The following is a 26,712-nucleotide window of genomic DNA, read 5'->3' as shown; positions in this document are numbered from 1 at the left end:
TTTTCTCTCATCTTGCCTTCAATTTCGGCTACTCCTACTTTACCCCGGATATCCTCATTCTTAATCTTATCATTTCTCGTGTGCCCACACATCCAACGAAGCATCCTCATCTCCGCTACACCCATTTTGTGTATGTGTTGATGCTTCACCGCCCAACATTCTGTGCCATACAGCATCGCTGGCCTTATTGCCGTCCTATAAAATTTTCCCTTGAGCTTCAGTGGCATACGGCGGTCACACAACACGCCGGATGCACTCTTCCACTTCATCCATCCAGCTTGTATTCTATGGTTGAGATCTCCATCTAATTCTCCGTTCTTTTGCAAGATAGATCCTAGGTAACGAAAACGGTCGCTCTTTGGTATTTCTTGATCTCCGATCCTCACCCCTAACTCGTTTTGGCCTCCATTTGCACTGAACTTGCACTCCATATATTCTGTCTTTGATCGGCTTAGGCGAAGACCTTTAGATTCCAACACTTCTCTCCAAAGGTTAAGCTTTGCATTTACCCCTTCCTGAGTTTCATCTATCAACACTATATCGTCTGCGAAAAGCATACACCAAGGAATATCATCTTGAATATGTCCTGTTAACTCATCCATTACCAACGCAAAAAGGTAAGGACTTAAGGATGAGCCTTGATGTAATCCTACAGTTATGGGAAAACTTTCGGTTTGTCCTTCATGAGTTCTTACGGCAGTCTTTGCTCCTTCATACATATCCTTTATAGCTTGGATATATGCTACTCGTACTCCTTTCTTCTTTAAAATCCTCCAAAGAATGTCTCTTGGGACCCTATCATACGCTTTTTCCAAATCTATAAAGACCATGTGTAAATCCTTTTTCCCATCTCTATATCTTTCCATCAATCTTCGTAAGAGATAGATTGCCTCCATGGTTGAGCGCCCTGGCATGAACCCGAATTGGTTGTCCGAAACCCGTGTCTCTTGCCTCAATCTATGCTCAATGACTCTCTCCCAGAGCTTCATTGTATGACTCATTAGCTTAATACCCCTATAGTTCATGCAATTTTGTACGTCACCCTTATTCTTGTAGATAGGCACCAAAGTGCTCGTTCGCCACTCATTTGGCATCTTCTTCGTTTTCAAAATCCTATTGAAAAGGTCAGTGAGCCATGTTATACCTGTCTCTCCCAAAACTTTCCACACTTCGATTGGTATATCGTCTGGGCCTACTGCTTTTCTATGCTTCATCTTCTTCAAAGCTACAACCACTTCTTCCTTCCGGATTCTACGATAAAAAGAGTAGTTTCTACACTCTTCTGAGTTACTCAACTCCCCTAAAGAAGCACTCATTTCATGTCCTTCATTGAAAAGATTATGAAAATAACCTTTCCATCTGTCTTTAACCGCGTTCTCTGTAGCAAGAACCTTTCCATCCTCATCCTTGATGCACCTCACTTGGTTTAGGTCCTTTGTCTTCTTTTCCCTTGCTCTAGCTAATTTATAGATATCCAACTCTCCTTCTTTGGTATCTAGTCGCTTATACATATCGTCATAAGCCGCTAACTTAGCTTCTCTCACAGCTTTCTTCGCTTCTTGCTTCGCTTTTCTATACCTTTCACCATTTTCATCGGTCCTATCCTTGTATAAGGCTTTACAACATTCCTTCTTAGCCTTCACCTTTGTTTGTACCTCCTCATTCCACCACCAAGATTCCTTTTGGTGTGGGGCAAAACCTTTGGACTCTCCTAATACCTCTTTTGCTACTTTTCGAATACAACTAGCCATGGAATCCCACATTTGGCTAGCTTCCCTCTCTCTATCCCACACACACTGGGTGATTACTTTCTCTTTGAAAATGACTTGTTTTTCTTCTTTTAGATTCCACCATCTAGTCCTTGGGCACTTCCAAGTCTTGTTCTTTTGTCTTACTCTTTTGATATGTACATCCATCACCAACAAGCGATGTTGATTAGCCACGCTCTCTCCTGGTATAACTTTGCAATCCTTACAAGTTATACGATCCCCTTTCCTCATTAGAAGAAAATCTATTTGTGTTTTTGAAGACCCACTCTTGTAGGTGATCACATGTTCTTCTCTCTTCTTAAAGAAGGTGTTGGCTAAGAAGAGATCATATGCCATTGCAAAATCCAAGATAGCTTCCCCATCCTCGTTTCTCTCCCCAAAACCATGGCCACCATGAAAACCTCCATAGTTGCCTGTCTCCCTGCCCACGTGTCCATTTAAATCTCCTCCTATAAATAACTTCTCCGTCTGAGCAATTCCTTGCACCAAGTCTCCAAGATCTTCCCAAAATTTCTCCTTCGAACTCGTATCCAACCCTACTTGAGGTGCGTACGCACTAATCACATTGATAAGTTCTTGTCCTATTACAATCTTGATTGCCATGATTCTATCTCCGACCCTCTTGACATCTACAACATCTTGTACCAAGGTCTTGTCCACGATGATGCCAACACCGTTTCTCGTTCTATTTGTGCCCGAATACCAAAGTTTAAACCCTGAGTTTTCTAGATCTTTTGCCTTACTACCAACCCACTTAGTTTCTTGTAGGCACATAATATTTATCCTTCTCCTCACCATAACTTCCACTACTTCCATAGATTTTCCCGTTAAGGTTCCTATATTCCACGTTCCTAAACGCATTTTGCTCTCTTGAACTCTACCCTTCTGTCCTAGCTTCTTCACCCTCCCCCGTCTAATAGGATCAAAGTACTTCTTTTGTGTGTCCCGGGTAAAGTTGATAGGAGCATATGCTCCCAAACAACTTTGAGTGGAGTCGTTCGAAAAGAAGTTTCTATGGCCCCCTTGCTCATTTAACACTGCATCCGGGTGCCGATGGAGATACAGCGACCCTTGCTCACTTATCACTGTGCTCGGGCCACACAGCGCGCCACTTACGGGTGACGCCCTAGCTTTAGCGCGATTTTGTTCTGGATTCATTTTCATAAGGATTCGACGTGATCATGGAGTGCCGGCTGTCGACTACCTGACGCCCTCCCCCTCCTCCTTTATCCGGGCTTGGGACCGGCCATGTAAGACATAGGCGGAGTTGGATTTATCCTAATCATTAAATAAAGTTATTAAGATACTTTTGGTTAAGATTCAAAGTTTTAAAATAGATTTGTTCTAACCAAAAAATAAAGTTATTAAGATGTTTTTCGTCAAGATTTAAAGTGTTGAAACCCTTTTTATTAGTTTTTTTCAAATTTAAAAGCACAATGATGTTTATATGATTGCATCACGCGTGTAGTAATTGGTTTTGACAATAATACTAGAAGCTGTTTATGCTGCGATATTCAAGTTAGTTGCTTATTTTTCTCCTCTGCTTGGCGAGTCCTTTCTCTTTGCATGAGAGGTTTTCTCACTTTGTGTGAGTTCTTCCAATTCTGGCAACTCGTTCAACCGCCGGCCTTAGCTTTGGCCATGGTCGGTGGCAGCCCCCTTCCCTTTTCTTTTCTTGTTCCCCCTCTGTCTACTCTCTGTTTCCCAGTCCCTCGTGCCTCTTATTTAACCGTTCTTTGCCCCGATCAGAAAGTTTCCATTTCCGAACTTTTTCTTCTTCTCTCGCTGTCTTTCCACCTTCATGCTTTCAATCACTTTCTTTTCTTTCTCTCCCACTTGGCTTCGCCCTCTCTCGATTCCACAATTGATCTGATCTGCAACCTTTTCGTTCCACCGTGTTTCGCGACTTTATCACAAGGTGTGTAGAGCTCCGACCCGAGTGTTCACACCCCCGCTTTTCATATATGTTTTGGTTACGGTACTGTTGCATGTGGAGGTAATTTCCCACTGGTTTCCTTCTCAGTTTCCTTTCCTTGGTGGCTGCGAATTCGTTCTTATGCAGGGAGGCTGGTTCGTGATCGGCGGCAAGTGCTCCGGCGGCGGTAGAGGAACCGGGACGGGGTTTCTTTCTGCGTTTTTCTGTTTTGGGATAAACTCTTAGGTAAAACAGTGCATGTAAAACGGTGTCGTTATACTTGATCAAAATTGGATATGACGCTGGCTAAAACGATGTTGTTATTTATGTTCTTGGATTCTCCCTTACTTTATTCAATTCAAATGTGAGAAATAAACAGAGGCAAGCATAAAAAGAAACAAAGCGTGTCGAAATCATTCCCTTCTCAATGTTGACTTTGGCAAGAGCATAACTGCTGGTGTATAATATGTTTGTTTTAAAAAATGATGTTTGTTCTTACTGGTAGGGGGTTATTAGTTTTGAAAAGGTCGGTCGTACTCACAAGGCTCCCGCTTTACGCAGGGTCGACCCTGGAAGAGGTGCAGACTTTAATTTGATAATTAAGCTGCAGAGTGTTCGGGCTTGTTTGAAATGCTTATCTAAACGGCACTTCATATAAAAGCGCTTATCCAAACAGCACTTTTGCTCATAAACGCTTTAATACCAAGCAATTATATTCCCCCAAAAACCCTTGGATCAAAATGTTGTTCCAAAATTCTCATTTGCTTCAGGAACAGCTTCTCCAATGTATCAATGTCAAAAAGAAAAGCACTTGATATTAAATACTGTACAGAAGAAGTGGAACTCTCCTTTCCGGTGTTTCGGTTGTGTGGAATATACAACGAAACGCTTATAAGGGTTTATATTACAACAAATGGGAACAATTAATGGAGAAAACAAAAAAGATTGCAATCCGAAAAACCAAGTTAAGCTCGACAGAGAAACCTAATTTCATTGGGGCAAAAAAAAAAGATTGACAGAAATGATACTTTCTCTACCTTAAGCTTTCAAAAAAAACCCCTGGAATCGATTATTTACTCTTGAACAATAAATTCATCGATAGCCCTATCGAGGAAGGGTTGAACGCTTGGATGAACTTCCGAGGTGGAGCTGCCAACGGGTCCTCTCTATTTGTTTTCTTTCTCCTTGAAGGCCCTCCAACTGCTCCCATGCTTTTAACAGATGATGAAGATTTTGTGTTGAAAATTGTTGATCCAAATGAAGCATCCGTCGTGAGAAATGAGAGCGGGCCTTTATGTGACGCATCTTGTGGGTATCCGACGGCACCATCCTGATGTGGGGGTGGGAATTTCTCACTCTTGCTCTTGGCATTTGCTTGTGTCTTCACTCTCCACCTCTGGAAATCAGCAAAGATTTGAGTATAAGTTTGCTGAGAGACAAGTACTATCCAAACTTAATTAAGGCATGACACTGCAACTGTTCGCAAACTGAATGTCCTTGTGGTGACTACTCTCTTTCCCAACCAATGCCAAAGCATAGCAATATCAAACTGGGAGGAAAATTTGTGGCTGATATGTTCATATAGCGGTGATGGTGCCCAATATAAACTGATGTAATGATCTAATACCATCGGATCAACCCCATTACTTAATATTAAAGAAAATTGACATGGTCAAAAAGATCATCACCATATTCTATTAATCAAGTTCAGTTCATGCTACATAAAGAAACGTCAAAGGTCAGGCTCAACCTAAAATTCATAAAACCTAACCTAAAACTAGAGAGGATTTCAATTCCGGGTTCATGTCTCTATAATGCAGCGAATAGGGAAAAAAGAAGTCGTTGACACGCAGAGAGATAAAATCTGGATGCAACTAAGAAAGGTACTCTTACAATTCAACCGTTCGTACTGGCATATGGTGAGAAGGCTATACAGTTTGACTCAGAATTTTGAAGAGCCCAAATGACATTCCAGAAATAATAAGGCTATTTCTAATTTGAAGGAGTGGGGTAAAGTGTGTGTGCAGGGGTGGGTGGGTATGGGTGTGTGTGTGTGTGTGTGTGTGTGCGCGCGTGTGAGAGAGAGAGAAGCTTCACGTACATCTACGTTTCCTTGAGCCTCTGCATTAGCTTCTGGAGCTGGAATTGCCCGACCTACTCGATCACGAGCTTTAACTCTCCTGGGACCTTCAGCAGCATTTTGTTTCCCACTTAGACCTCTTTGTCTGAGGACAACAAATATCATCTGTTATCATATGGCTCAAATGAGTCTAGAAAGCAGCAAACCTGAAGAAAAGTAAAAGAGTAACCTTCTAGCTTCTTCATCTCGTAACTTTACATCCATTTCTTTGGCGGGGGGATATTTTGGTAGACTTGATGGCTCACAAGCAAAAGGTTCAGTAGTAAAGAACTGTACCCAGATCACCAAATATGCAATTAGACACAATAAAAATCTGGCACAGCCAGCAGGTCAATTTATTGTAAAGAACTCGGTCAGCATTAAGCACTTGCTAACTTCAAGACGGTGATATATCTTTATTTTGGCAAGAAACATAATTTTCAAGAAGATTATCAGTAGACACTGAATGCCACAGAGTCATTGAACTAATTAACCACTGTGATGATTCTTTTCTTTTCTTTTTCTTCTGATGGGAGGTCATGTTTTACTTTTCAAAATACAAACTTAGCTTCACAGTTATTGTTTCCTCAGAAAAATTGGAATTATATAGAGGGCACTTACTTCACTATTTAGAGCAGCGGTGGCAGTGCCTCGTCCATCAGGATCTAGTGACAGAAGAGATTCAACTAAAGGTAGAGAAGAAGGTGGGAAATCCTTGAATGTTTCCCCTACACAACGCTTGTATGGCTGCTGTGGCTTAAAAAGTGTTGCATTTGGCAATTTATATTTTTTCCAGTATTCCTCAGAGGGGGAGCCACATAACTTAAATATCTTATGCAGTTGTTCAACCTATACAAGAAAAGAACTTAACAGTGTTTGTCAAACTGAAATCACACGATTGAACAGAAAATGACAACAACAAGAACATCAATGAAGAAGATTCAAAAGTTCAAACCATATACACGAGACAAGAATAATCAATCATTGTATTTTACTGGTGGACTTACAAGTAGAAGTGGACCAAATGTGAAAATGCAAAACATTTTCCAAATGAGTGGAGCACTACATCATTACTCAAGAACCGGGAATAACCGATCAACAGGAACAGAACTGATAACCTAAAGAGAACACCAACTTATAAACAAAGTACCTCTGTCCGTCCTGGCATAACAGGCTTCCCGGAAAGTAACTCTGCCAAGATGCAACCAGCGCTCCAAAGGTCAACTCCAACTCCGTAGAAAGTGGCCCCAAGAAGAAGTTCAGGCGGGCGGTACCAGAGAGTGACAACTCGACTAGTCATGGATTGCCTCTTCTCAGGATCAAAAAATGTAGCCAATCCAAAATCAGCTATTTTTAAAATTCCTTCGTCGTCAATTAACAGATTGGAACCCTTGATATCCCGGTGTAAGACACCATGGTTGTGACAATGCTCAAGCCCAGACAGCAGTTGTTTCATATAGCACTTGACCTGCCACAACGAATATCTTGAGAAACGAACCAGCCTCTCAATGTCATAGTTCTATGCATGTGAAATGAAGAGCCACACAACTCAGATTCAAATGGCACATAAAGCCACCTACAAGCCTCCCAACAAAGATGTTACCTTACTTTCTGTAAGATACAGTTTTAAGCCATTTATCAATTTTTTTCAAGTAAGCCCCCATTTTAACCCCAAATATCATCCTAAAGCTACGAAATATTTTGTAATATAACTGAAACAGTTGATCTTTTGTGAACAAAAGTTTGGCATAACTACCTCACAGAAAGAAAGAAAGAAAAGGAAAAGGGAGCTTGAACCAATCTAATATCTATACCAAATACTTGTATAATTTTGATCTCAGTGGAGTTTCAGGTATACTTCAGCTGTAGGTAATGGAATTTTAAATTCAACTTCTTTCTTCACGTGTAATCAAAACAATAAAAAGAACTAAAGACATTCCTTTCTTCCATGAGCTTCTAACCAATTCCAACTTTTTAATAAAGTGATGCGAGCAACCAAAAATTTGCCCGAAATCACCTACCCCAAATGATACCATAACATCATATGACTTGCCCGACGCATATAAATCATAAATCTGGAATCCCAAACTAGCAACTATGGGACCCAATCCAGCCTAGAAAGCTCTCAGGTTAACATCAAAAGCTAACAAAAAGGACACCCACGGGCACGAGTTCAAGAACAAAAGTAGACAACAAAACCAAAACACATAAAAAAACCCAGAAAAGCAGACACCAAAAGTCCAACTCAAAAGCTCCAAACCAACCAACAATTCAAAGATTTATACACACTAAACCCAACAACAATCCAATCCAAATCAAAATCAACAACACGAAGCATCGACTTCAAGTACTAATTGAATCGAAATCCAAAATGTACCTGAGGCTCGGTGAATTTCACCCCGGAGGTGGCGGCAAGGCCCGAGAGATCGTGCTCCATATACTCGAAAACCAAGTAGAGGCTGCAGGACATTCTTGAAGTGACTAACCCTTCAAGCTTAATCACATTGGGATGGTCAAGTTTTCTGAGCACATTGATCTCTCTGGCCATGAATTTCACACTCTCTGGCTCCAAATTATCAAACCTAACCTTCTTTAATGCCACTATCTTACCACTAATCAAGTCCCTTGCTTTATACACATTGCTATAAGTCCCTTGCCCAATCTGAACGAAAATTATATTAAAATAAATAGAATTCAGATAAATTAAAATAAATATATATATGAATTCAGAGAAATTAAATTCAAACACGATAAAGTTACAATTTTGAGCACCTTGGCGAGCTTCTCGAACGTGTTGGCGCGCCGAGGGGTCCATCCCTGGATCGCGTCGCCGGCGACGGCCAAGAGCCACGACGGCCAACCTTCCTGGTTCGCCGGGGAAGGCTTCCGCCGCTCGATCGCCGGGAAATCGCCAGTGTGATTCGCTCTATTCGCCCTCTGCCTCGCCACCACCTCCTTTTTATCGGCCCTAACCGCCGCGACTCGCTCGGTGGCGCCGGATGGCTCCTCGATGCTCCGGCGACGACGCCGAGCTTCACCGGAACCCCGAGTACTCCCGGCAGACGCGGCCTCCGTGCCCAAAACGCACCCCATCGTCTCAGCTGCAGGAGCTCCGGCGACTCATTTAGGGTTAAAGATATCAGTCGATCGCAGTCGGGCGTCGTTTTAACAGCTGGCAGTTTCTTCAAGCTCTCGCGTACTACCGTACAGTAACGGACTGTCACATGGATGACGTCCGATACGGCGTCGTGTCCGCGAACTGAAATGGAAACCGCGGCGGGAGGTGGCGGTTTTAACGACGGCGTTAAGGACAAACGGAGAGAGAGAGAGGGCGTTTGTGATTCAGTTGGGGAATCAAATAGCGGTCTGATGGAGTTCAGTGTCTGTCATAGGGGGAGAGCATCCTTGTCCGGTGGTGGGAAAAATTGAGCCATGGGTTTGCGTTTAATAACGGAAATACCAGTGGTGCTGCTGGCGGATCTAATCGGCAGATTTTTACGATTTACCGCGGGCGGGAGATGGAGAGAGAGAGAGAGAGAGAGTTAGAGGGAAAGGGAGAAACAGAAGAGCTGGTGTGACATGAAATGTAAAATTTGGTGGCTTGAGAAATGTTAAGAAGATATTCTGAGATTTTTTTTTTTTTTTGAAGTTTTATTGAAAAACCTATGATTTATTTTAACGAAAAATCATATTTTTATACTAAAAAGTCAAACCTGTTACTATTTATTTTACCATTTATTTTAACCTTATCATTAAAACTCAAAGTTTTCAAATCTTTTTCATTAGTTTTCATATTTTTTTATGAATTGTTTCATAATTTTTTATATAATTTTCGTGTTGACATTATAAGTTATTGTACTAAAAACATGAGATGGTTACGAGTTTTACTTTGAGAATTTCACCTTAGCATTTCTCAAGCTACTTTTCAAGAAAGCTACAAGGGCAAAAGGAGTCATGCCATTTCGTGCTAATAATATAAAAATTTGTATGTTACTTTTCAAATGATATTGTATTAGTGACACCAAACGTTATTGTAGTTGTGTGTGTACCCCTCCAATATAAATTGTGTATCCGTACAATACAAATTACTCTCCTAAGCAAAAGCGTAGCCATGAAGGGATCAGGATGGTTCCAGACCCATCTTGACATTTTTTCCATGCAAAAAAAATTAGTGTTATGCTTGTAATTCTAAAGGCTTTTTATAGGCTTAGGGTCCCAAACTCCCAATCCAACGCTTTTTCTTTAACTTCTTTCATCGGATTTGATTTGAGGTGCGTGGCTTCTATAGATATTCGTTGCGTGTGAAATTTGAGGAGGACTCTGGTGTGGGATCAGTGGAGGGAGAGAGGAAGAAAGTCAAAGAGGCTTAGGGTTTAGGTTTAAAGAAGAGAATGATAGGGATACCAGACTCAAACGACGGTGGTCGATTGCTCACCACACGACAATTATTTTTCTAAGATCCAAGGAGCATTTCAGAATCAGACTTTTAGGTCCCACCTAAGTTAAAATCCTAACTTCGCCACTATTTCTAAAATTAGTGATAAAGAGAAAATTTTACATAAAATAAGTTTATCATCACATACATTTAGATCTAATAATACCTTATAAATTGTCATATGTGTTATAAATAGGTAAAAGTTAGAGAGATAACATTTCTAAGGACATGAGCGAAGCAGGTGCAAAATATCACACTATAACTTTAGTAGCTATAACATAAAAAGGATGGCAGATAAAGAGAGGGATACTGATATTATTTATCTTGCTTTCTTTCGCAGTGTGTTTGAGTGCTCTATTTATAGAGCGACTCCCGTAACTACAACCATCAAAATATAATGATGATACTTTTGAAAGTATCAAACACTATTACTCACTATTACTAAGTCTTTACAACTTTGAGTGGGCATTCATTATTCATCACACTAATTCTATAACATTCCCCTTGGATGCCTACATATCAACATCAGTTGCCTCGTCAAAACCTTGCTCGAAAAAAACCCAGTGGGAAAAAACTATAGCGAAGGAAAAAAAGTAAACTGTACCTGGATTGTTGATATATTGTTAAGTATGCTTATGTTGCCTCGTTAAAACCTTGATAGGAAAAACTCATTGGGAAAAATCCTAGTCGAAGAAAAAAGAGTACAAGAAGCATGTATCATGGATGCTCCGCCTGATATTTATCTTCCCCTGATTCTTCATTCTTCAAATTTAACTGATTGGTGAGTCGACATAATCCGATACTCTACACTAACTTCTAAAACAGGCACTTTGGTAGAGACTTGGTGAACAAGTCTGCCAAATTTTCATTGGAACAGATTTGTCTGACTTCAATAACTTTAGCCTTCTGAAGCTTATGTGCACTGAAAAACTTTGGAGATATATGTTTAGTCTTATCGCCCTTAATGAATCCTTCATTCATTTGGGCGACACATGCTGCATTATCTTCATGGATGATAGTTGGATTGTTTATCTTCGAAGGTAGACCACATGAATTCTGGATATGATGGATCATTGATCTTAACCAAGAACATTCACAATTTGCTTCATGTAAAGCAAGTATTTCTGAGTGATTTGAAGATGTAGCAACTAATGTTTGCTTTGTTGAGCGTCATGAGATTGTTGTATCTCCATTCTTGAACACATATCCAGTTTGTGAGCAGGTTTTATGCGGATCAGAGAGGAAACAGCATATGCATATCTATCAAGGATCTGGTCATTTATGGATTTCTCTGAATATAAGAGACCCATGTCTATTGTCCCACGAAGACATATTATCACAAAACATCTTTGACTACTTTTCAATGACGAATTGTTGGAGTAGAGCTATATCTTGCTAACAAGTTAACTGAAAAAGCTATATATGGTTTAATACATTGTGTTAAATACAATAAAGCACCTATTGCACTTTGATATGGTACTTCTGGACCAAAGACCATTTCATCATCTTCTTTTGGACGGAATGGATCTTTCTTAATGTCCAAATAACGAATGACCATTGGCGTGCTAAGTCGATAAGCCTTATCCATGCCCAAATCACTTCAAGATTTTTTTAATGTAAGCTGATTGGTGGACCAAAATTCCATTAGCACAATGCTTGATCTGCAGGCCGAGACAATATTTTGTTTTCCCAAGGTCTTTCATTTCAAATTCACTTTTCAAATATTCAAAAGTTTTATTAAGCTCTTCAGGAGTTCCAACTAGGTTCATATCATTAACATATACTGCCACTATAGCAAATCCAGAATTGGATTTCTTAATGAACACACAAGGACAAATGACATTGTTGATATATCCTTCTTTGATCAAATATTCACTGAGACGATTATACCACATTCGTCCAGATTGTTTCAGCCCATACAATGATCGCCTTAATTTGATCGAGAGCATACCTCGTGGTTTGTTAGTTGTTTCAAGCAACTTAAGTCCTTATGGGACCTTCATGTATATGTCAGTATCTAATTCTCCATATAGATACGTAGTGATAACATCTATAAGTCTCATGTCAAGCTTTTCTAAAACCACTAAACTTATTAAGTAACGAAACGTAATTGCGTCCATTACAGGAGAATATGTCTCCCCATAATCAATTTCAGGTCTTTGTGAAAAGTATTGTGTAACAAGTCGTGCTTTGTATCTTGCAATCTCGTTTTTCTCATTGTGCTTTCTTGTGAATACCCATTTGTAAACCACAGGATTTACATCAGGCGGAGTTTGGACTACCAGTCCAAAAACATTTGGCCTTTCCAAGGAATTTAATTCTGCCTGGATTGCATCTTTTCACTTAGGCCAATCTTGTCTCTGTTTACATTCATCAACAAAGCGGGGCTCAATATCATCACTAAATATGATTCCAGTGACTACTGCGAATGGGAACATATCATCGATGATTATTTCATTATGATCCCACAATTCATTTGTACATGCATAATTTATAGATATTTCTATGCTCTCATGTACTATTGTCGCTTCAGGGACATGTGTCTCATCAAAAACATTTTCTTTTTCTGGAAGTCTAGAATCATGAATTGTGGATTTGTCATTCATTCTCTCTTCTTGAATGATTTCATTTGGATTCAGCTGTGCCCTTGTCTTTCTGTTTCGAGTGGCTGAATCTTTTGAACCTGGGGGTCTACCACGCTTCAGGCGTGCACCAAATGAATTATTCGCTGCCACTTCATCAATTCTTGTAGGTGCATTTGCAGCTGGTATATGTGATTTTGTCACTTTCATAGCATCATTAAATGCATTTGGCATTTGATTGGCAATACTTTGAAGATGAAAGATCATTTTCACTTCATTTTCACAATGAATGCTACGTGGATCAAAATGAGACAAGGTGGGTACAACCCATGTCAGCTCTTGTTGTTCTTCTGGAATGGTCTTTTCTCCCCCTAATGACGGGAAGACTGTCTCATCAACGTGACAATTAGCAAAACAAGCTGTAAACATATCATTTGTCAAGGGTTCCAAATATCTAATGATAGATTGTGAATCAAAACCCATATAAATTCCCAGTCTACGATGAGGTCCCATTTTAGTGCGTTGCCGCGGTGTAATAGGCACATAAACAGCACAACCAAAAATTCGTAAATTGAAATGTTTGGCTGATGCCCAAACACAAGTTGTAATAAGGAGTATTGGTGGTTGACTATAGTTCTCAATTGAACCAATGATGCAGCATGTAAGATGACATGTCCCCATGCAAAAACTGACAATTTTGTTTTCATGAGCAGAGTGCGAGCTATTAACTGAAGCCGCTTGATCAATGCTTCTGCTAAACCATTTTGAGTATGGACATGAGGAACAGGGTGCTCAACATCAACGTCCAATGTCATGCAATAATCATCAAAGGTTTGAGATGTAAATTCACCAGAGTTATCCAGTCGGATTGACTTAATGGGGTAATCTGGAAACTGTGCTCGTAACTTAATTATCTGAGTAAGAAGTCTCGCAAAAGCTACATTTCGAGTATATAAGAGATAAACATGTGACCATCTGGTAGATGCATCAATCAAAACCATAAAATATCGAAATGGTCCATAAAATGGTTGAAGAGGTCCACAAATATCCCCTTGAATTTTTTGAAAAAATGATGAGGATTCATCATCAACCATTAGTTATGATGGTCTAATTACCAATTTCCCTTGAGAACAAGCCTTGCAAGGGTTATCATTTGAGATAGCAATGTCTCTACTAAATAATGGATGTCCATTAGAGTTGGTAATGATCCTCCGCATCATGGCGAATCCTGGATGACCCAAACGGTCATGCCAAAACATGTAAACTTTTGAATCAATGAACTTTTGGTTCATGACAGTATGTGATTCAATTGTCCTTATGTATGTACAATACAATCCACTCGACAAACCGCGCAACTTCTCCAATATACGTTTCTGGGTATCATTAGAGGTAATGCATAGATACTCCACATTTTCCTTCACTTTTCGTTTCAATGTGGTATTCATTTAAACGTATGTCTTTGAAACTCAACAAATTTCGAGTAGATTGAGTAACACACAATGCATTTTGTATGGACAATATTGTTCAATTTGGTAACATAATATAGGTTTTCCATGAGCTTTCAATTACATCTAATTAGCCTGATATTATTGTTACCCTTACTCTTGTAAGAATCAAGCTTAAGAAATACTTTCGATCATGAAGTATTATATGTGTGGTTGCGCTGTCTGCAAGACAAATATCTCCGCCATTTCTCATGTTTTGAGAATAACCATAGTTTTTATCCATGTTTTCTGAGTAAAAGGGATCACGGTTAAAAACAACTTATAACACAAAATTTAAATGCCACTTTTATTTAATTGAAATGCTGGTTTTATATTACAAGTTCATAATAATAAAAGTACATCACACATAAATGATTTCTTCGGACCGATACACTTCATTCCCCCTTTCCACAATGAAGTCCGAGGCATCTAGGTGGGTTGTGTTCAACTGTCCTGATAAGTCACACACTGGATCAGATATATCCATTAGTCTAGCTTGGTCGAGGAAATTAGTCTAGACACCTTTCTCCTTGAGGGAGGCTTGAATAGATCCACCAGATGCTTTGGAATACGACAGGTACGCGCTCAGTGCCCATCGCCACCACACCTATGGCAGGCTTCATCAGAGTTTCTAGGAGCATTGTTTATACGAGCTTTGTCTTTGTGGCGATTTTCATTTTTAAAGCTCGGGCCTGAATTTTACCTTGGAACCTGGTTGTGAGACTGACCACCATGGTTCTTGCCTTTCCTGTTCCACCAACCTCACTTGTGGCCACGTCCTCGTTTATGATTATCGCCACCAGAGAATGTGGCGTTCACTTCGAGGGAAACAGCCTTCACTTTTAGGAATGGTGCAAATCCAGTAGGTTGGGACTGATGGTTTTTCATCAGGAGCTCATTGTTTTGTTCAGCTACCAAGAGCACATATATCAGCTGGTTGTATTCAGTGAAGCCTCGCGCTCTATATTGTTGCTGCATAAGCACGTTAGAGGCATGAAATGTGCTGAAAGTCTTTTCCAGCATATCTTCCTCAGTAATGGTATCCCCACAGAGCTTCATCTGAGAGGTAATTCTGAACAATGCAGAATTATACTCAGTCACTTACTTGAAATCCTAGATCCTTAGGTGAGTCCACTCATAGCAAACTCTTGGAAGAATCACCGTTGTCTGGTGATTGTATCTGTTTCTCAAGGCCTTATAGAGAGCTAACGGATCTTCAACCGTTAAGTATTTGCTCTTTAGTCCCTCATCAAGATGACAACGAATAAAGATCATGGCCTTCACTCGATCTTGAGAGGATGAGTTAGTCTCTTCCCTAATGGTATCTCCAAGATTCCCTGCTTCCAAATGGATCTTTCCCAGGTAAGGTAATTCTTCCCAGTAATGTCTAGGGTAGCAAAATTAAGCTTTGCCAAGTTCGCCATTTTCTTTTCTGAAAGAAAAATGAGATGTGTAAGAACTTGCAATAATATGTATTCCTAAAGGAATATAGTGTTAGAACTTCTGGTTCTTACAAATTTTTCATTTTGATCTTCAGGCCAAAAATGATAAGCATTCGAAACTTCAGGCTCGAGATTTTCATGATTAATGAGAAGGGCGATTGTGCCGCACCATTCTCATCGAAACAAGTATAGGATAGGCGATTATTCCGCACCATTTAAATAGCAGGAAAATTTAAATACGCAGAGCAGGGTGGGTGATTATACCACACCACCTAAATTTTGCAATGAAATTAAACAGCATGCAAATTTAAATATGCAAGGTAGGGTGGGCGATTATACCGCTCCACCTAAAATTTGCAGTAAAATTAAATATGCAACTCAAGATAGGCGATTGTACAGCACCATCTTTGATCGCAATGAAAATTAAATTTGCAATTCAAGATGGGCGATTGTACCGCACCATCTTTGATTACAATAAAATTAACATAAATAAACACTTGGTTAAAAACCAGGAATTGCACCAAACAAGAAATCAAAAATATAAGTAACTATTAAATATAGAACAAGAAGCAAGCATTGTGCTAGTAGTTCATCGCAAGGATGCATCACGCAGATGAAGCAGAAGAAGAAGAAAAACTGGAAAAACCTTAAAGGAAGCTTTTTTCCGTCGATGAAAGGAGATGTGAACTATTTAAGGTTAGAGAGTCGTGTGGATAACGTGTTATAAATAAGCAAAAGTTAGAGAGATAACCTTTCTAAGGACAGGAGCAAAGCAGGTGCAAAATATCACACTATAACTTTAGTAGCTATAACACAAAAAGAATGGCAGATAAAGAGAGGGATACTGATATTATTTCTCTTGCTTTCTTTTGCAGTGTGTTTGATAACAAACAAAGTGCTCTATTTATAGAGCAACTCTCGTAACTACAACGAACAAAATATAATGATGATACTTTTGAAAGTATCAAACACTATTACTAAGTCTTTACAACTTTAAGTGGGCATTCATTATTCATCCACTAATTCTATAACAATATGTAAGTTTTGTTGTACATAACAGTATTTATTGACTGACACAATACGGTAGCAATAAGATCATTAAATGAAAGTTGCTCTTCGGTCTCGAGGGACCAAGGTCAAGTTCACAACTATTTTTCTAGAGAGTTTTGACAAAACACTCATGATATTATTCACTTTTAACGAAAATAATATTTTTACTTTAAAAAATCACTTTTGGTATTATTCACTTACAACATTTTTTATCTTTTTGATTAAAACTCAAAATTTTCAAATCATTTTCATTAGTTTTTATATTTTTCTATCCCAAGTTATAACAAATTAACATTGACTCAATGTGTGCAACAAGAATCACTTTTTTTTTAATTTTTTTTATAACAAATTAACATCGAGTCGATGCGTGCAACAAGAATCACTTTTCTTAGTCCTCTAGGATTCCCATTAAAATAATGAGTAGATGTCTAGGTAAAAGAAAAGTAGGCGCACGATTTGATTAGAGTAATCATGATAAATTGGATATAATTGAAAACTTAGAACCCACTAGTGATTACATAGCCGAATTGACAAGTGGTAATGTTTATGTGGTTATGAACTTATATGATGTATAACTTATTTTTTCGTTTTTAATAAAATTTCTCTTGTACTGTCAAAATTTTCTAAAAACAAGGAAAAAAAAAGAAAAAAAACTGTATTGATATAATCAAGTTGGTAATAGTAAAGGGAGGCTGAATTTATAGCAAAATGCTAGTAAAGTAGCATGAGGTTGAACTTTTGGTTTGATTTATTTTGTGCAGAGTTTATCCTTATAAGGTAATCCAGAAAGTAGATAGTTTTAATAAGAGTAATGTTATTCATATCATGTTTTATATCATATTTCTATACCATCTTAGGTGGCATCTGATGTGAACAGTCACATTATTTGAAAAATTTGCAAAACGCAAGAAAAGAAGGAGAAAGACTCCCACAATCACCATTTAATTAACTGGTTTTTCTTAATTATTAGTTTATTAAATAATGAACTAAATTTAAAAATCTGATTAATTCAAATGATGTAACTGTCCATGTCAAATGTCACATAAGATGGTATGAAAATATGATACAAAAACATGGTATGAATAATATTACTCTTTTAATAATGAAATAACATTGCAAGATGAGAAAAAGAACCGAGAAAATAGATGGTTCTTATAACATTGACATTCTCTTCGTTGTTTATCGATCTACACCTCTCATCGATATCTCCAATGCTTAAGTAACATTCACCAATTCAGCCTCATGCTACTTCAAATACAACCTGTAAATTAACACCAATCCAAAAAATGATCCACTCTAACTACAAAAAGTAGTTCTTTCGGTTTTGGACGGCTGAATAATTCGACCTAGAGTGAAAAGGAAGCCAATTTTGTGCAAAAGTAAAGTGATAAAGAATGAATAATAATTAATAGTTTGATAAGCAGTAAATAGAGAGATTTTTCAGTGTATCGAAAATAGTTCGACACACAAATTGTAACAATATAATTAAGGGAACTTTAACAAAAAAACTTCCGGTACTGTTCACTTTAACGAAAATCCACATTTTTACACTACAAAGTCAATCATGATACTATTCACTTTACCCTTTATTTTGTTCTTATCGTTAAAGCTCAAAGTTTTCAAGCCATTTTATTAATTTTCCTTATAATTAATTAGTAACTTGATGTAATAAAAAAATTTTAACAAATTATATTATAACACTTGATATATTTAATCGTGTTCCCAACAATAAAAGTGAAATGAAAATGAATTCTACCAACCCCACCGAACCTATTAAAAAGGGTAAGATAGGTTGGATACTCACATTTATTACAAGAAACAAAGAAACAAAACTTGCAGTTGAATTTAAGTAGAATTGCAATGGAGGCAGATTCTCTGCCCTCCTGTTTGTGTAGTCACGATTAAATCACGTCAATATTTTATATTACTATTCATTTTTATCTTATTATCTTTATAAAAAAAATATATAAAATGTTGACTTGGCTTAACCGTGACCACACAAAACAGAAGGGCATGGGAGGGCAGAGAGTCTGCTTCCAATTGCAATTGCAGGCATCAAGTTTTTGTTAATTTGTGGTGGTTTGATTGCATGGCTACCACTAGTAAAGAATTGTATTTTCAACTGACAAAATTTACATCCTACGTAGCTACACCAGAAAATTCTAACTGATTAACTGATAGAAAAAAGATGACGCTAGACGAGATTTCACAACGTTCTACGGTTCTAGTGATGTTATCCTCGAACATGAAGAGGGAAGGGCAGGAAATTTCTAGGTGTCTCATATGTGACTATTATCAAAGAGTTTATTTTCCCTTTTTTTTTTTGTAGTTTCATTATAATAAAAAAATAAGCGATAGGAGAAGGATGACACGTGATCTCCTATCAATGTAAATGTAGCAGGATACAGTTGAGCAAATAACATAAATCTTTATTTTGCCTCAAAATTTTTAGATTCGCCACTACTCTTAACAATCAAAGTATCATATTTAATTATATAGGGGTAATGATTCGCATTCAAGCGAGAATAAATAACGTGGAATTTAAATGGGAAAGAAGAAGAAATGGTAGTTCTATTCATGCATTTTTTTTTTACCTCTGACACATTTTTCTTAATTTTTGTCTATCTGTCTGTTGATAATTAAGAGAAATATGTAAAAAATTAAAAATAAGTATGTGAATAGTATCATCTAAAAGAAAAGGTATTGAGTCAAACAAATTGAAGGTCAAGTTTAAAGTGCCGGTGATTAAATAGAAAATTGACCTGTCATTGACTAGATGATTCAAGCTTTCATAAAATAATAAAAGGGCAAGGAAAGGACAGAGCATGCCAAGTTTTTTTCTAGAAACATAAACTTTCATTCATTGCTCCGCTCAATTTAATTTATTTTTCCTTGCTGCATGAGTCACATTTGAGTTAGGTAGAATGGCAAATTAAAAATATAGGTTGGATGTCATCAATCTTCACTCATCGGTTTGTAGTGATGAGTATATTCACCAAACCTTTATTTTCATCTTAATTCTAAAGAAGCATAAAGTCTTACCTCGAAGATGTAATAAAGCTAAATATAGTCAATGGCAGATCAGGAAATATAATTAGAGAGTTAATAAGAATAGCGCGGAAAGTGCAAAAAAGTTTTTGGGCAAAATAACATGTAAATTGGCATCTCATCGAGCTTTGAAAGGTTTGAGGTCATTTTCTCAGTCATACTGCACGTATGTCAATAGAAGCCAACAGTTTATGAGTAAGCATGTCGACGAAAGTCAGTAGTATTTGAGCAAGCATGCCAACATATGTCGAGTAAGCATACTGAAAGATGGCCATAGCAACGCATACCAAAAAGACTAGCAACCACCCTGCCTAGTGCCATAGAGAATTCGTCGAGCAATTGGAGGCAACTTTCAGGGCAACTCATATCTTCAAAGGGCAATACCTAGCTCTTTCGTGGAAGATTTCTAAGCTTGGTGAGGTTAGCTAACCCTCCTTGCCCCAAGGTGGATCCGCCTCTGAATACAGTTTGTGTGTGAGGTTTATAGTTAACATCATCGATATTTTTTGTGATCAAACATCACACCTAATAATCAGTCGTTAAATTAAGTTGGTGATCTTGATGGTAAATTATGCTGAAACTAAATGGGTATCAAATTTAACTAACATATCACTTTTTTTTTTAAATTATATTGATTAGCATATATGTAACGTGGATCAATTTAACTAATATGTTAGTGATATTGAACTTATTTGTGATTGTGAATTCAAGGATGAGATTACATATGATGATCTTGTGTTTAAAATATTATCAACCATTGACCGGTATTGTATATTTATTGGACATATTTTTTTAAACAATTCTTGTTGAACTATAAATTGACCACTCACTATTTAATCACAAGCAATTGTATTTTCTATGATCATTTCATTTTCAATGACCACAACATCAAAGTGTTCCTATTTCAAAGTTTGACACCTTAAACCAAAGTCAAAATTATAACATTATTATTTTGTTTAATAAAAAGAAGAAATGTAAGAAACGGTGACGTTGTCGGGTCGTACAAGCGATCATAGCAGAAAAGGGAGGACTTTGAACGTATGTTTAAATATTCTTTATCAACTGAACTACAAGGACGAGAATGTTTTTCATTGAGTCAGTGTGTACATGATGTTTTCGAAGCTTCTTACAAGCAGTCCAATCAAGAAGCCCAAATCTTTGGACTTCACCTTCTGGTTTTGTGAACTGGGCCTGTCGAGATTTTTTCTCTTTTTTGCTGCGGTCCTTTCAGCATCGGAAGGTTGTGTTTGGTCGACGTGAGACGAACAAGGTTGCACATGAGCTCGCGAGATTGGGTTTAACTGTAGCTTTTTTTGTTTTATGGTTTGAAGAACCACATGATGTAATTTTTGATTTACTTTTTGAGGATAGTATTACTAGTTAGAGGTGCAGGATGCTCTTTTTCCCTTGAACCGAGCTAAAAGTCTTGGCAAAGTTTTTATCGATACCCATTATTAGCACCCTATCCTCGTGTCTGTACAATGCCTTCTCATTTATGAAATATCGTACTTCTTTCAAAAAAAAAAAAAAAAAAACTTTCTGCTGTCAAAATGGCAAAATAAAAAAAAAATTGTTATTTTCTATACGACTTAAGCATCATATATTTGTACAATGGCAAATATTTAGACTCATTTGAAAGTATTTAAAAAATGACTGAAAACGTTTTTGGCGAAAATGTTTTTAGAACCAATTCTTAGTAAAAACGTAAGTGAATCCTAGAAAATCACATAATTGGTGGAAGAAGCACTTCAAGTGCTTTTGGAATCCAAAAATATTTCTTTAAAAGTGATTTTAGTCATTTTCAAAGCACTTTAAAACAAGTCATTAATATGTGCTAAAATTTAGTGATAATTTTGTTTACTTGCATGAGGTTTCAAGTTTAACTCCATAAATCGGAAGCTTGATATTGCACCACACAGAGGAGGGGATATTCTACTCTCTAAGGAGACGGGGAAGCATTACAACACAATACATCATCTGTAACTAGAGATCAAACTCAAATGAGATATTATATTTGTTCGTTATCTATATGAGTCGAATTTAAAACATCTCACTTACTAATTAAGAGAAATTTATATTCTTTAAACCGTGGTGTTAGAGAAAAGAGTTGACTATAAGCACATGTAGTGTTGCAGAATCCACGGAACGACTGAGAGCCACAAAGCAGGGACAAACTAAAACCACTAGAAGTAAAAGAATCAAAACATCATTGAACAAAACGTGTCCACTCCCCATTGGCTGCATTGTATGATATGTGGTGGATAAAAAGGGCATAAAAACTCACCACTTAAACCCTTCAACAGATTTAATTTAATTTCTTCAAGTTCTGGAAAAAAAAAGCACACAGAAGTGTGGGAAGGAAGGAGGGAGAGGAAGATGGGAAGCTTCATCTGCTGCTCGGATTCCGACGACATGTTGCTGGGGCTGGTGCTGGCGTTGGTGCTTGCGATGGCCTTCTTCATCATGTGTCAACCTCCTCCTTCAAGGAGAGTGGCTGTTTACCATTGCTATTAATCACTTTTATACCAAAATGTGCTTCGTTTCTTCGCGTCGTGTATTTTTCATAACGTGTTTTTTTCGAAACGCTTTTTCTTTAGCTTCGTGCACTCTGTGATGCAAAACAAAAATTGTACAATATTCAATTTAGAGAGCAAATGACTAAAAATAGAGTGCGAAATCGTTACGTTTTTACACATGCAGATGTATTGTGTGCTTTTTTAATTGCATTTGACATTTCTCTTCCCATGCACATCAAATAATGAGAAGTGCAATATTAGTTTTTTATTCATTTTATTTATACATTTATTAATATCACCCAAATAATGTAGGTACCAGAAATTGAGGTTTCTCTTTTCTTTGCTTGAACGTTTGTGTTAGGTATGAAAATTGGGAGCAGACAGAGTGGAGACGTATCAAAGGAAGCAATGCCAGGAAATAGAGAATCGAACACAGAACCTCGACTCCGAAGGAGAGGAGAGTCACTGGGACAGAAGATGAGAGAACAAGTAGACACCGGTTTAGAAACAAGTAAACCCGAGAAATTAAAAATGATCCAAAGCCACCAAGAAGCGGGAACTAAATAGCTACCCACAATGAACCTCAAGGAGCTTGTACTCAAGTGATTAAGAACAATTACCCCTGCATCGGAAGTCCTAGACACGAATCCCCTTCCGCTACTATCACTTGTATTGCAGAAACAAGCCACAATGAACCACCAAAAAAGCACTAACATAAGACACCATACTCATGTCTAAAGATCTGATCGAACCCCCAATTTGTCAATCATCCGACACCCCATTTCATCACAAACATTCCGAAACTTTGGAATTTTCGGGTGAGTACTGGAACAATATTTCAAGAACACAACATCGATGATAAACATAACACCAAAGAGAAGCACATTCCGTCCCTGGAAACAAACACGCATTTCCAATTCCAACCGATGCCCCCAGAATTTTCTGCCAGGCTGATTTTGGTGAAAGAACAAAGATGCTGAAATAAAAATTTTACCCAAGTTCCACATTTTAACATACATGGTTAATAAGGATAGAGACAAAGTCTGCAAAGCATTAGAAAAGTTGAAAAAATACTAAACTAAACATAGAAAAACTTTATATCGAATTAATCCTTGATGTCAGTATACTTTCCAGCATCTTAGAGTGGGTAGCTTATATACTTAAAGATCAAATCTCTGCTGGCAGCTATCATTTGTGTGCTGAACAAAGCTTTTCTTTTTGGCTAACCGGAGCAAAGCTTTTCGAGGGCTAAGTTCTCATCCCCACCAACGGCTTCCAAAGTACTCCTTGCCTGAGCTTCGGGGAAGCCCATCTCAACAAGCTTTTGTACCTGTAATGGATCCACCAGCTTAATAGATCTCCAGATTTGAGGATAATTTCTTCATTGTAAGTTATTAATAAGATAGTAAAATTGTTGAGTTTTCTTTCAAAGGAGTACTTTGGGTGAATTATGTTTCGAACATTTTCTGTTTTCTTTCCATCAAAGAGAAGGCGGGATCACACTGACCTTTTCATCAATCCCAAGAGATGATTTCTTAGCAAATGTTTCTGTCCAGTACCGAGCTGTGCCAACAAAGGTCTGATAATCTTTCAGATACTGCAATATCACCATAGAGGTAGTGATTTAGAAAGAGAAGAATTTTATGAATAAAAACATAAGAGGCATCATCAGGGCCAGATTAGCAGCAATCCATTGCGAGTCTGATACTCTCTGAGGACTACACATTCACTAAACATAATCTAACATCAGGTCATAGACGCAGATGTTGCTAAACCAGAATCAATGGATAAAGGACAAAAGCGGGTTTAGACCTGTTGTGCCACCACAGCATCTTGAGGATCATCCGGCTGAGGAGCAGAAAGCAAAGCTTGTACAGATAGAAGTGCTGTCTTCAATGTGAGAGCTGGGCTCCATTGGTCCTTCAATATATCAAGACAAATTGCTCCACTCTGACTGCTAATATTAGGGTGCCTTCAACAGATGACATACATACACAAAAGAAAATTATGAAGACTCTCTATGAATATTGTTTCTTTGAGTATTCAAATTCATCTACTTTAGAAATTGTATTTACAAACACAGTGGCACCTGGTTGTTTTGGTTCGGAAATGCAAACTGTTTTTACATAACATTATAAAGTGCAGTCAACATGATATAGTAGGGAACAAATATTGATCTCCAAGCCAAATCAAGAAAATTCGATCAAATCCCCGACTTGCAGTTCATGTTATCAAGAATTACAAAATACTTGTCTTCAACCCATGGTACATACATGCAATGGATTGTCAATGTACTTCAATCTCGGTTGACTACATAAAGACGTAAAACTTAACAATCTGTTTGGATGAGGAAATTTAAGATTACTAAAGAATTTTAAAATGATGGAAATTGAAATGACGGAATTTTGTTATCCATAATGGTGAATTTTCTTATTTGGGTAACCTAAAAGAACAATGGATTTTGAATACAGAAATTGTTATTTTTAAACTCTCACTCATGGAAATTGGGAAATGACACCTATCTACATAGAATTTAAACTTGGGAATTGGGGGTCCCAATTCCAAGTTCTTTTTTCACGTGGAAATTCTAAATTTCTATGTTTATGAATCCAAACAAGGGAATTAGTGCATGTCAATTTATAAAATTTGACTTTTGTCAAAATCCCAAGTTTACTTCCATCATCCAAACATAATGCAAAGGAATTCTAATTCCCAATCAAAAGTCAATATGACTTCTCCATTCATGCTTTATTGTTAATGGGTTCTTTTTTCAGTGTTATCAAACACAGAAATTTAAAGTCTGTTTTCCGATTGTATACTATATAATCTAAACAGAAATGTAAGACATTTCAATGATACTCAGTGTGTGGTCAATGAACAAGCAAAATAAAAAGACAAAGAAGTAGAGGCTGAGATACGAACATAAATTCGCCCTACCAAACTTTGGTCGTAAACTGCATTTTGGGAGGCTCAAAAGGGTATGCATCTGCACGAAGAAATTCGACAGTTGACAGCCGTGTTAGTACTAATTTTAGTATATTCCTTTCTCATTCTTTACGACTGGAAGCCCATGTTTACAAGCAACCAGCTAAACTATATTTGCATATTAATGCAATCAAAAGCTACCCAAACCAAATTATCAAACACCACACAGCCAGAACACACAAGAACAAGGAAAAGAAGTGTAATTTCAACAAATTAATACTCACAAACTTACTTACCTCCAAATTAATCAACCCAAAAATTACAAATTAACTTTTTTTTTTCTTTACCTGCAAATATTATTCAAACCCACCTAAAACCCACTAACATATTTACTAAAACGACCTTCTTTCATCAAAAAGTTTCAATTTTTCAACAATCCAATTGACCTTCTCACCTTTTCTCGAGAAACAAACAGAAAAACAAATATCAAAATTACGAGTAAAAATGACAAAACAGAAGCAAACAGTGAAAAGGGCAATTGAGAATTGAACCTGGCAAGGCGATGTCGATCTGAAAGGTGCCGCCCTCATAAGGGGTACCCATTGGGCCGGGAATTGTTCCGATTAAACGGGCAAGAGTGGCTTCGTTCTTGGGTATGACTTTGATGCCCGAGCGCTCCATGTCTCTGCTGCATTCCTGAAGCTCCTTCTGAACCCTAGCAAAGTCTACCATCTTCAATTGCTCGGAGAGAATTAGCTGAAGAACTCGAGGGGAATGGGAGATGGCGGTACGGCAAATAAAGCTCTCGCCTTTAACTGTCTCTCTGTCGCTCTCTGTTGATGCTATGCTTGCACTTCTAGAGAGAGAGAGAGGGTAAATCTAATTTCAGTATCAACTTTTGGAAGGGAAAAAAAAACATCAAAATCAACTAACCAGTTAAAGGTTTTTTTTTTTTTTTTCTCTTAATATTTTTATTATAAAAAAAAAAGAAGTTATTGCTGCTGGCACTACAAAAAACTTATTCCACACTCCTTTGATGTGTAAAAAAATTTCTTTATATTTCTACATGATTGGAGTGCACAATTTTTGGAGTGCAATGACAACTATTTAAATGATATTTTTAGAATTATTTTCTTCTCACTGGAGTTTAATCTCCTTCATAAATTACGGAAGTACTTTAAATCTTTAAATTTTGAAAGAAATTGAAAGCGATTAGAAATTTAGGAGTACTTAATTAGCATTTTAAACGAATATATGAAAGTCCAAGGATATTTAACCAAGATTTTAAATAAATTAATACAAATCTGTATTGTATTTTAAATGAGTTATTCAATTATGATTTTATTTTTAAAAATATATAAAGTGAAGGATTTTGATGATTTTGAGGGAATTTCACGATGTTTTAGGCTTTTAACAAATTATGTGTC

At 37.4% G+C, this 26,712-nt stretch overlaps 2 protein-coding genes and 1 long non-coding RNA gene across 4 annotated transcripts; 1 reads left to right on the top strand and 2 right to left on the bottom strand.

The window, feature by feature from the left end:
• The first annotated feature begins 3,242 nt into the window (after positions 1-3,242).
• LOC114825351 (uncharacterized) lies at positions 3,243-4,112 on the top strand. The gene is made up of 2 exons (XR_003774002.2): positions 3,243-3,687; positions 3,793-4,112. It is a non-coding gene; the product is annotated as an uncharacterized lncRNA (long non-coding RNA).
• A 359-nt stretch (positions 4,113-4,471) lies between these two features.
• On the bottom strand, positions 4,472-9,398 carry LOC103428263 (probable serine/threonine-protein kinase At1g54610). Of its 2 annotated transcripts, XM_029103803.2 has the most exons (7): positions 8,576-9,398; positions 8,181-8,465; positions 6,954-7,271; positions 6,425-6,652; positions 5,994-6,094; positions 5,786-5,909; positions 4,472-5,080 (listed from the first exon to the last, which is right to left on the bottom strand). In XM_029103803.2, exons 1-7 carry the CDS (start codon positions 8,894-8,896, stop codon positions 4,754-4,756), a joined length of 1,704 nt encoding a protein of 567 aa, XP_028959636.2. In that variant the 5' UTR covers positions 8,897-9,398; the 3' UTR covers positions 4,472-4,753. The 2 variants fall into 2 exon arrangements, with proteins under 2 accessions (XP_028959636.2, XP_028959637.2); XM_029103804.2 differs by lacking the exon at positions 8,181-8,465 and having other exon boundaries at positions 8,576-9,329.
• A 13,916-nt stretch (positions 9,399-23,314) lies between these two features.
• LOC103428259 (ubiquitin-conjugating enzyme E2 27-like) lies at positions 23,315-26,312 on the bottom strand. The gene is made up of 5 exons (XM_008366355.4): positions 25,837-26,312; positions 25,298-25,346; positions 24,173-24,332; positions 23,868-23,957; positions 23,315-23,690 (listed from the first exon to the last, which is right to left on the bottom strand). The coding sequence occupies exons 1-5, from the start codon at positions 26,015-26,017 to the stop codon at positions 23,583-23,585; spliced, it is 588 nt and encodes a 195-aa protein (XP_008364577.1). The 5' UTR covers positions 26,018-26,312; the 3' UTR covers positions 23,315-23,582.
• Between the last annotated feature and the right edge of the window lie 400 nt (positions 26,313-26,712).

This window comes from Malus domestica, chromosome 06 (genome assembly GCF_042453785.1).
Source record: "Malus domestica chromosome 06, GDT2T_hap1".
Classification (NCBI taxonomy): Eukaryota; Viridiplantae; Streptophyta; class Magnoliopsida; order Rosales; family Rosaceae; genus Malus; species Malus domestica.
This window is presented reverse-complemented; position numbering and strand designations above follow the sequence as displayed.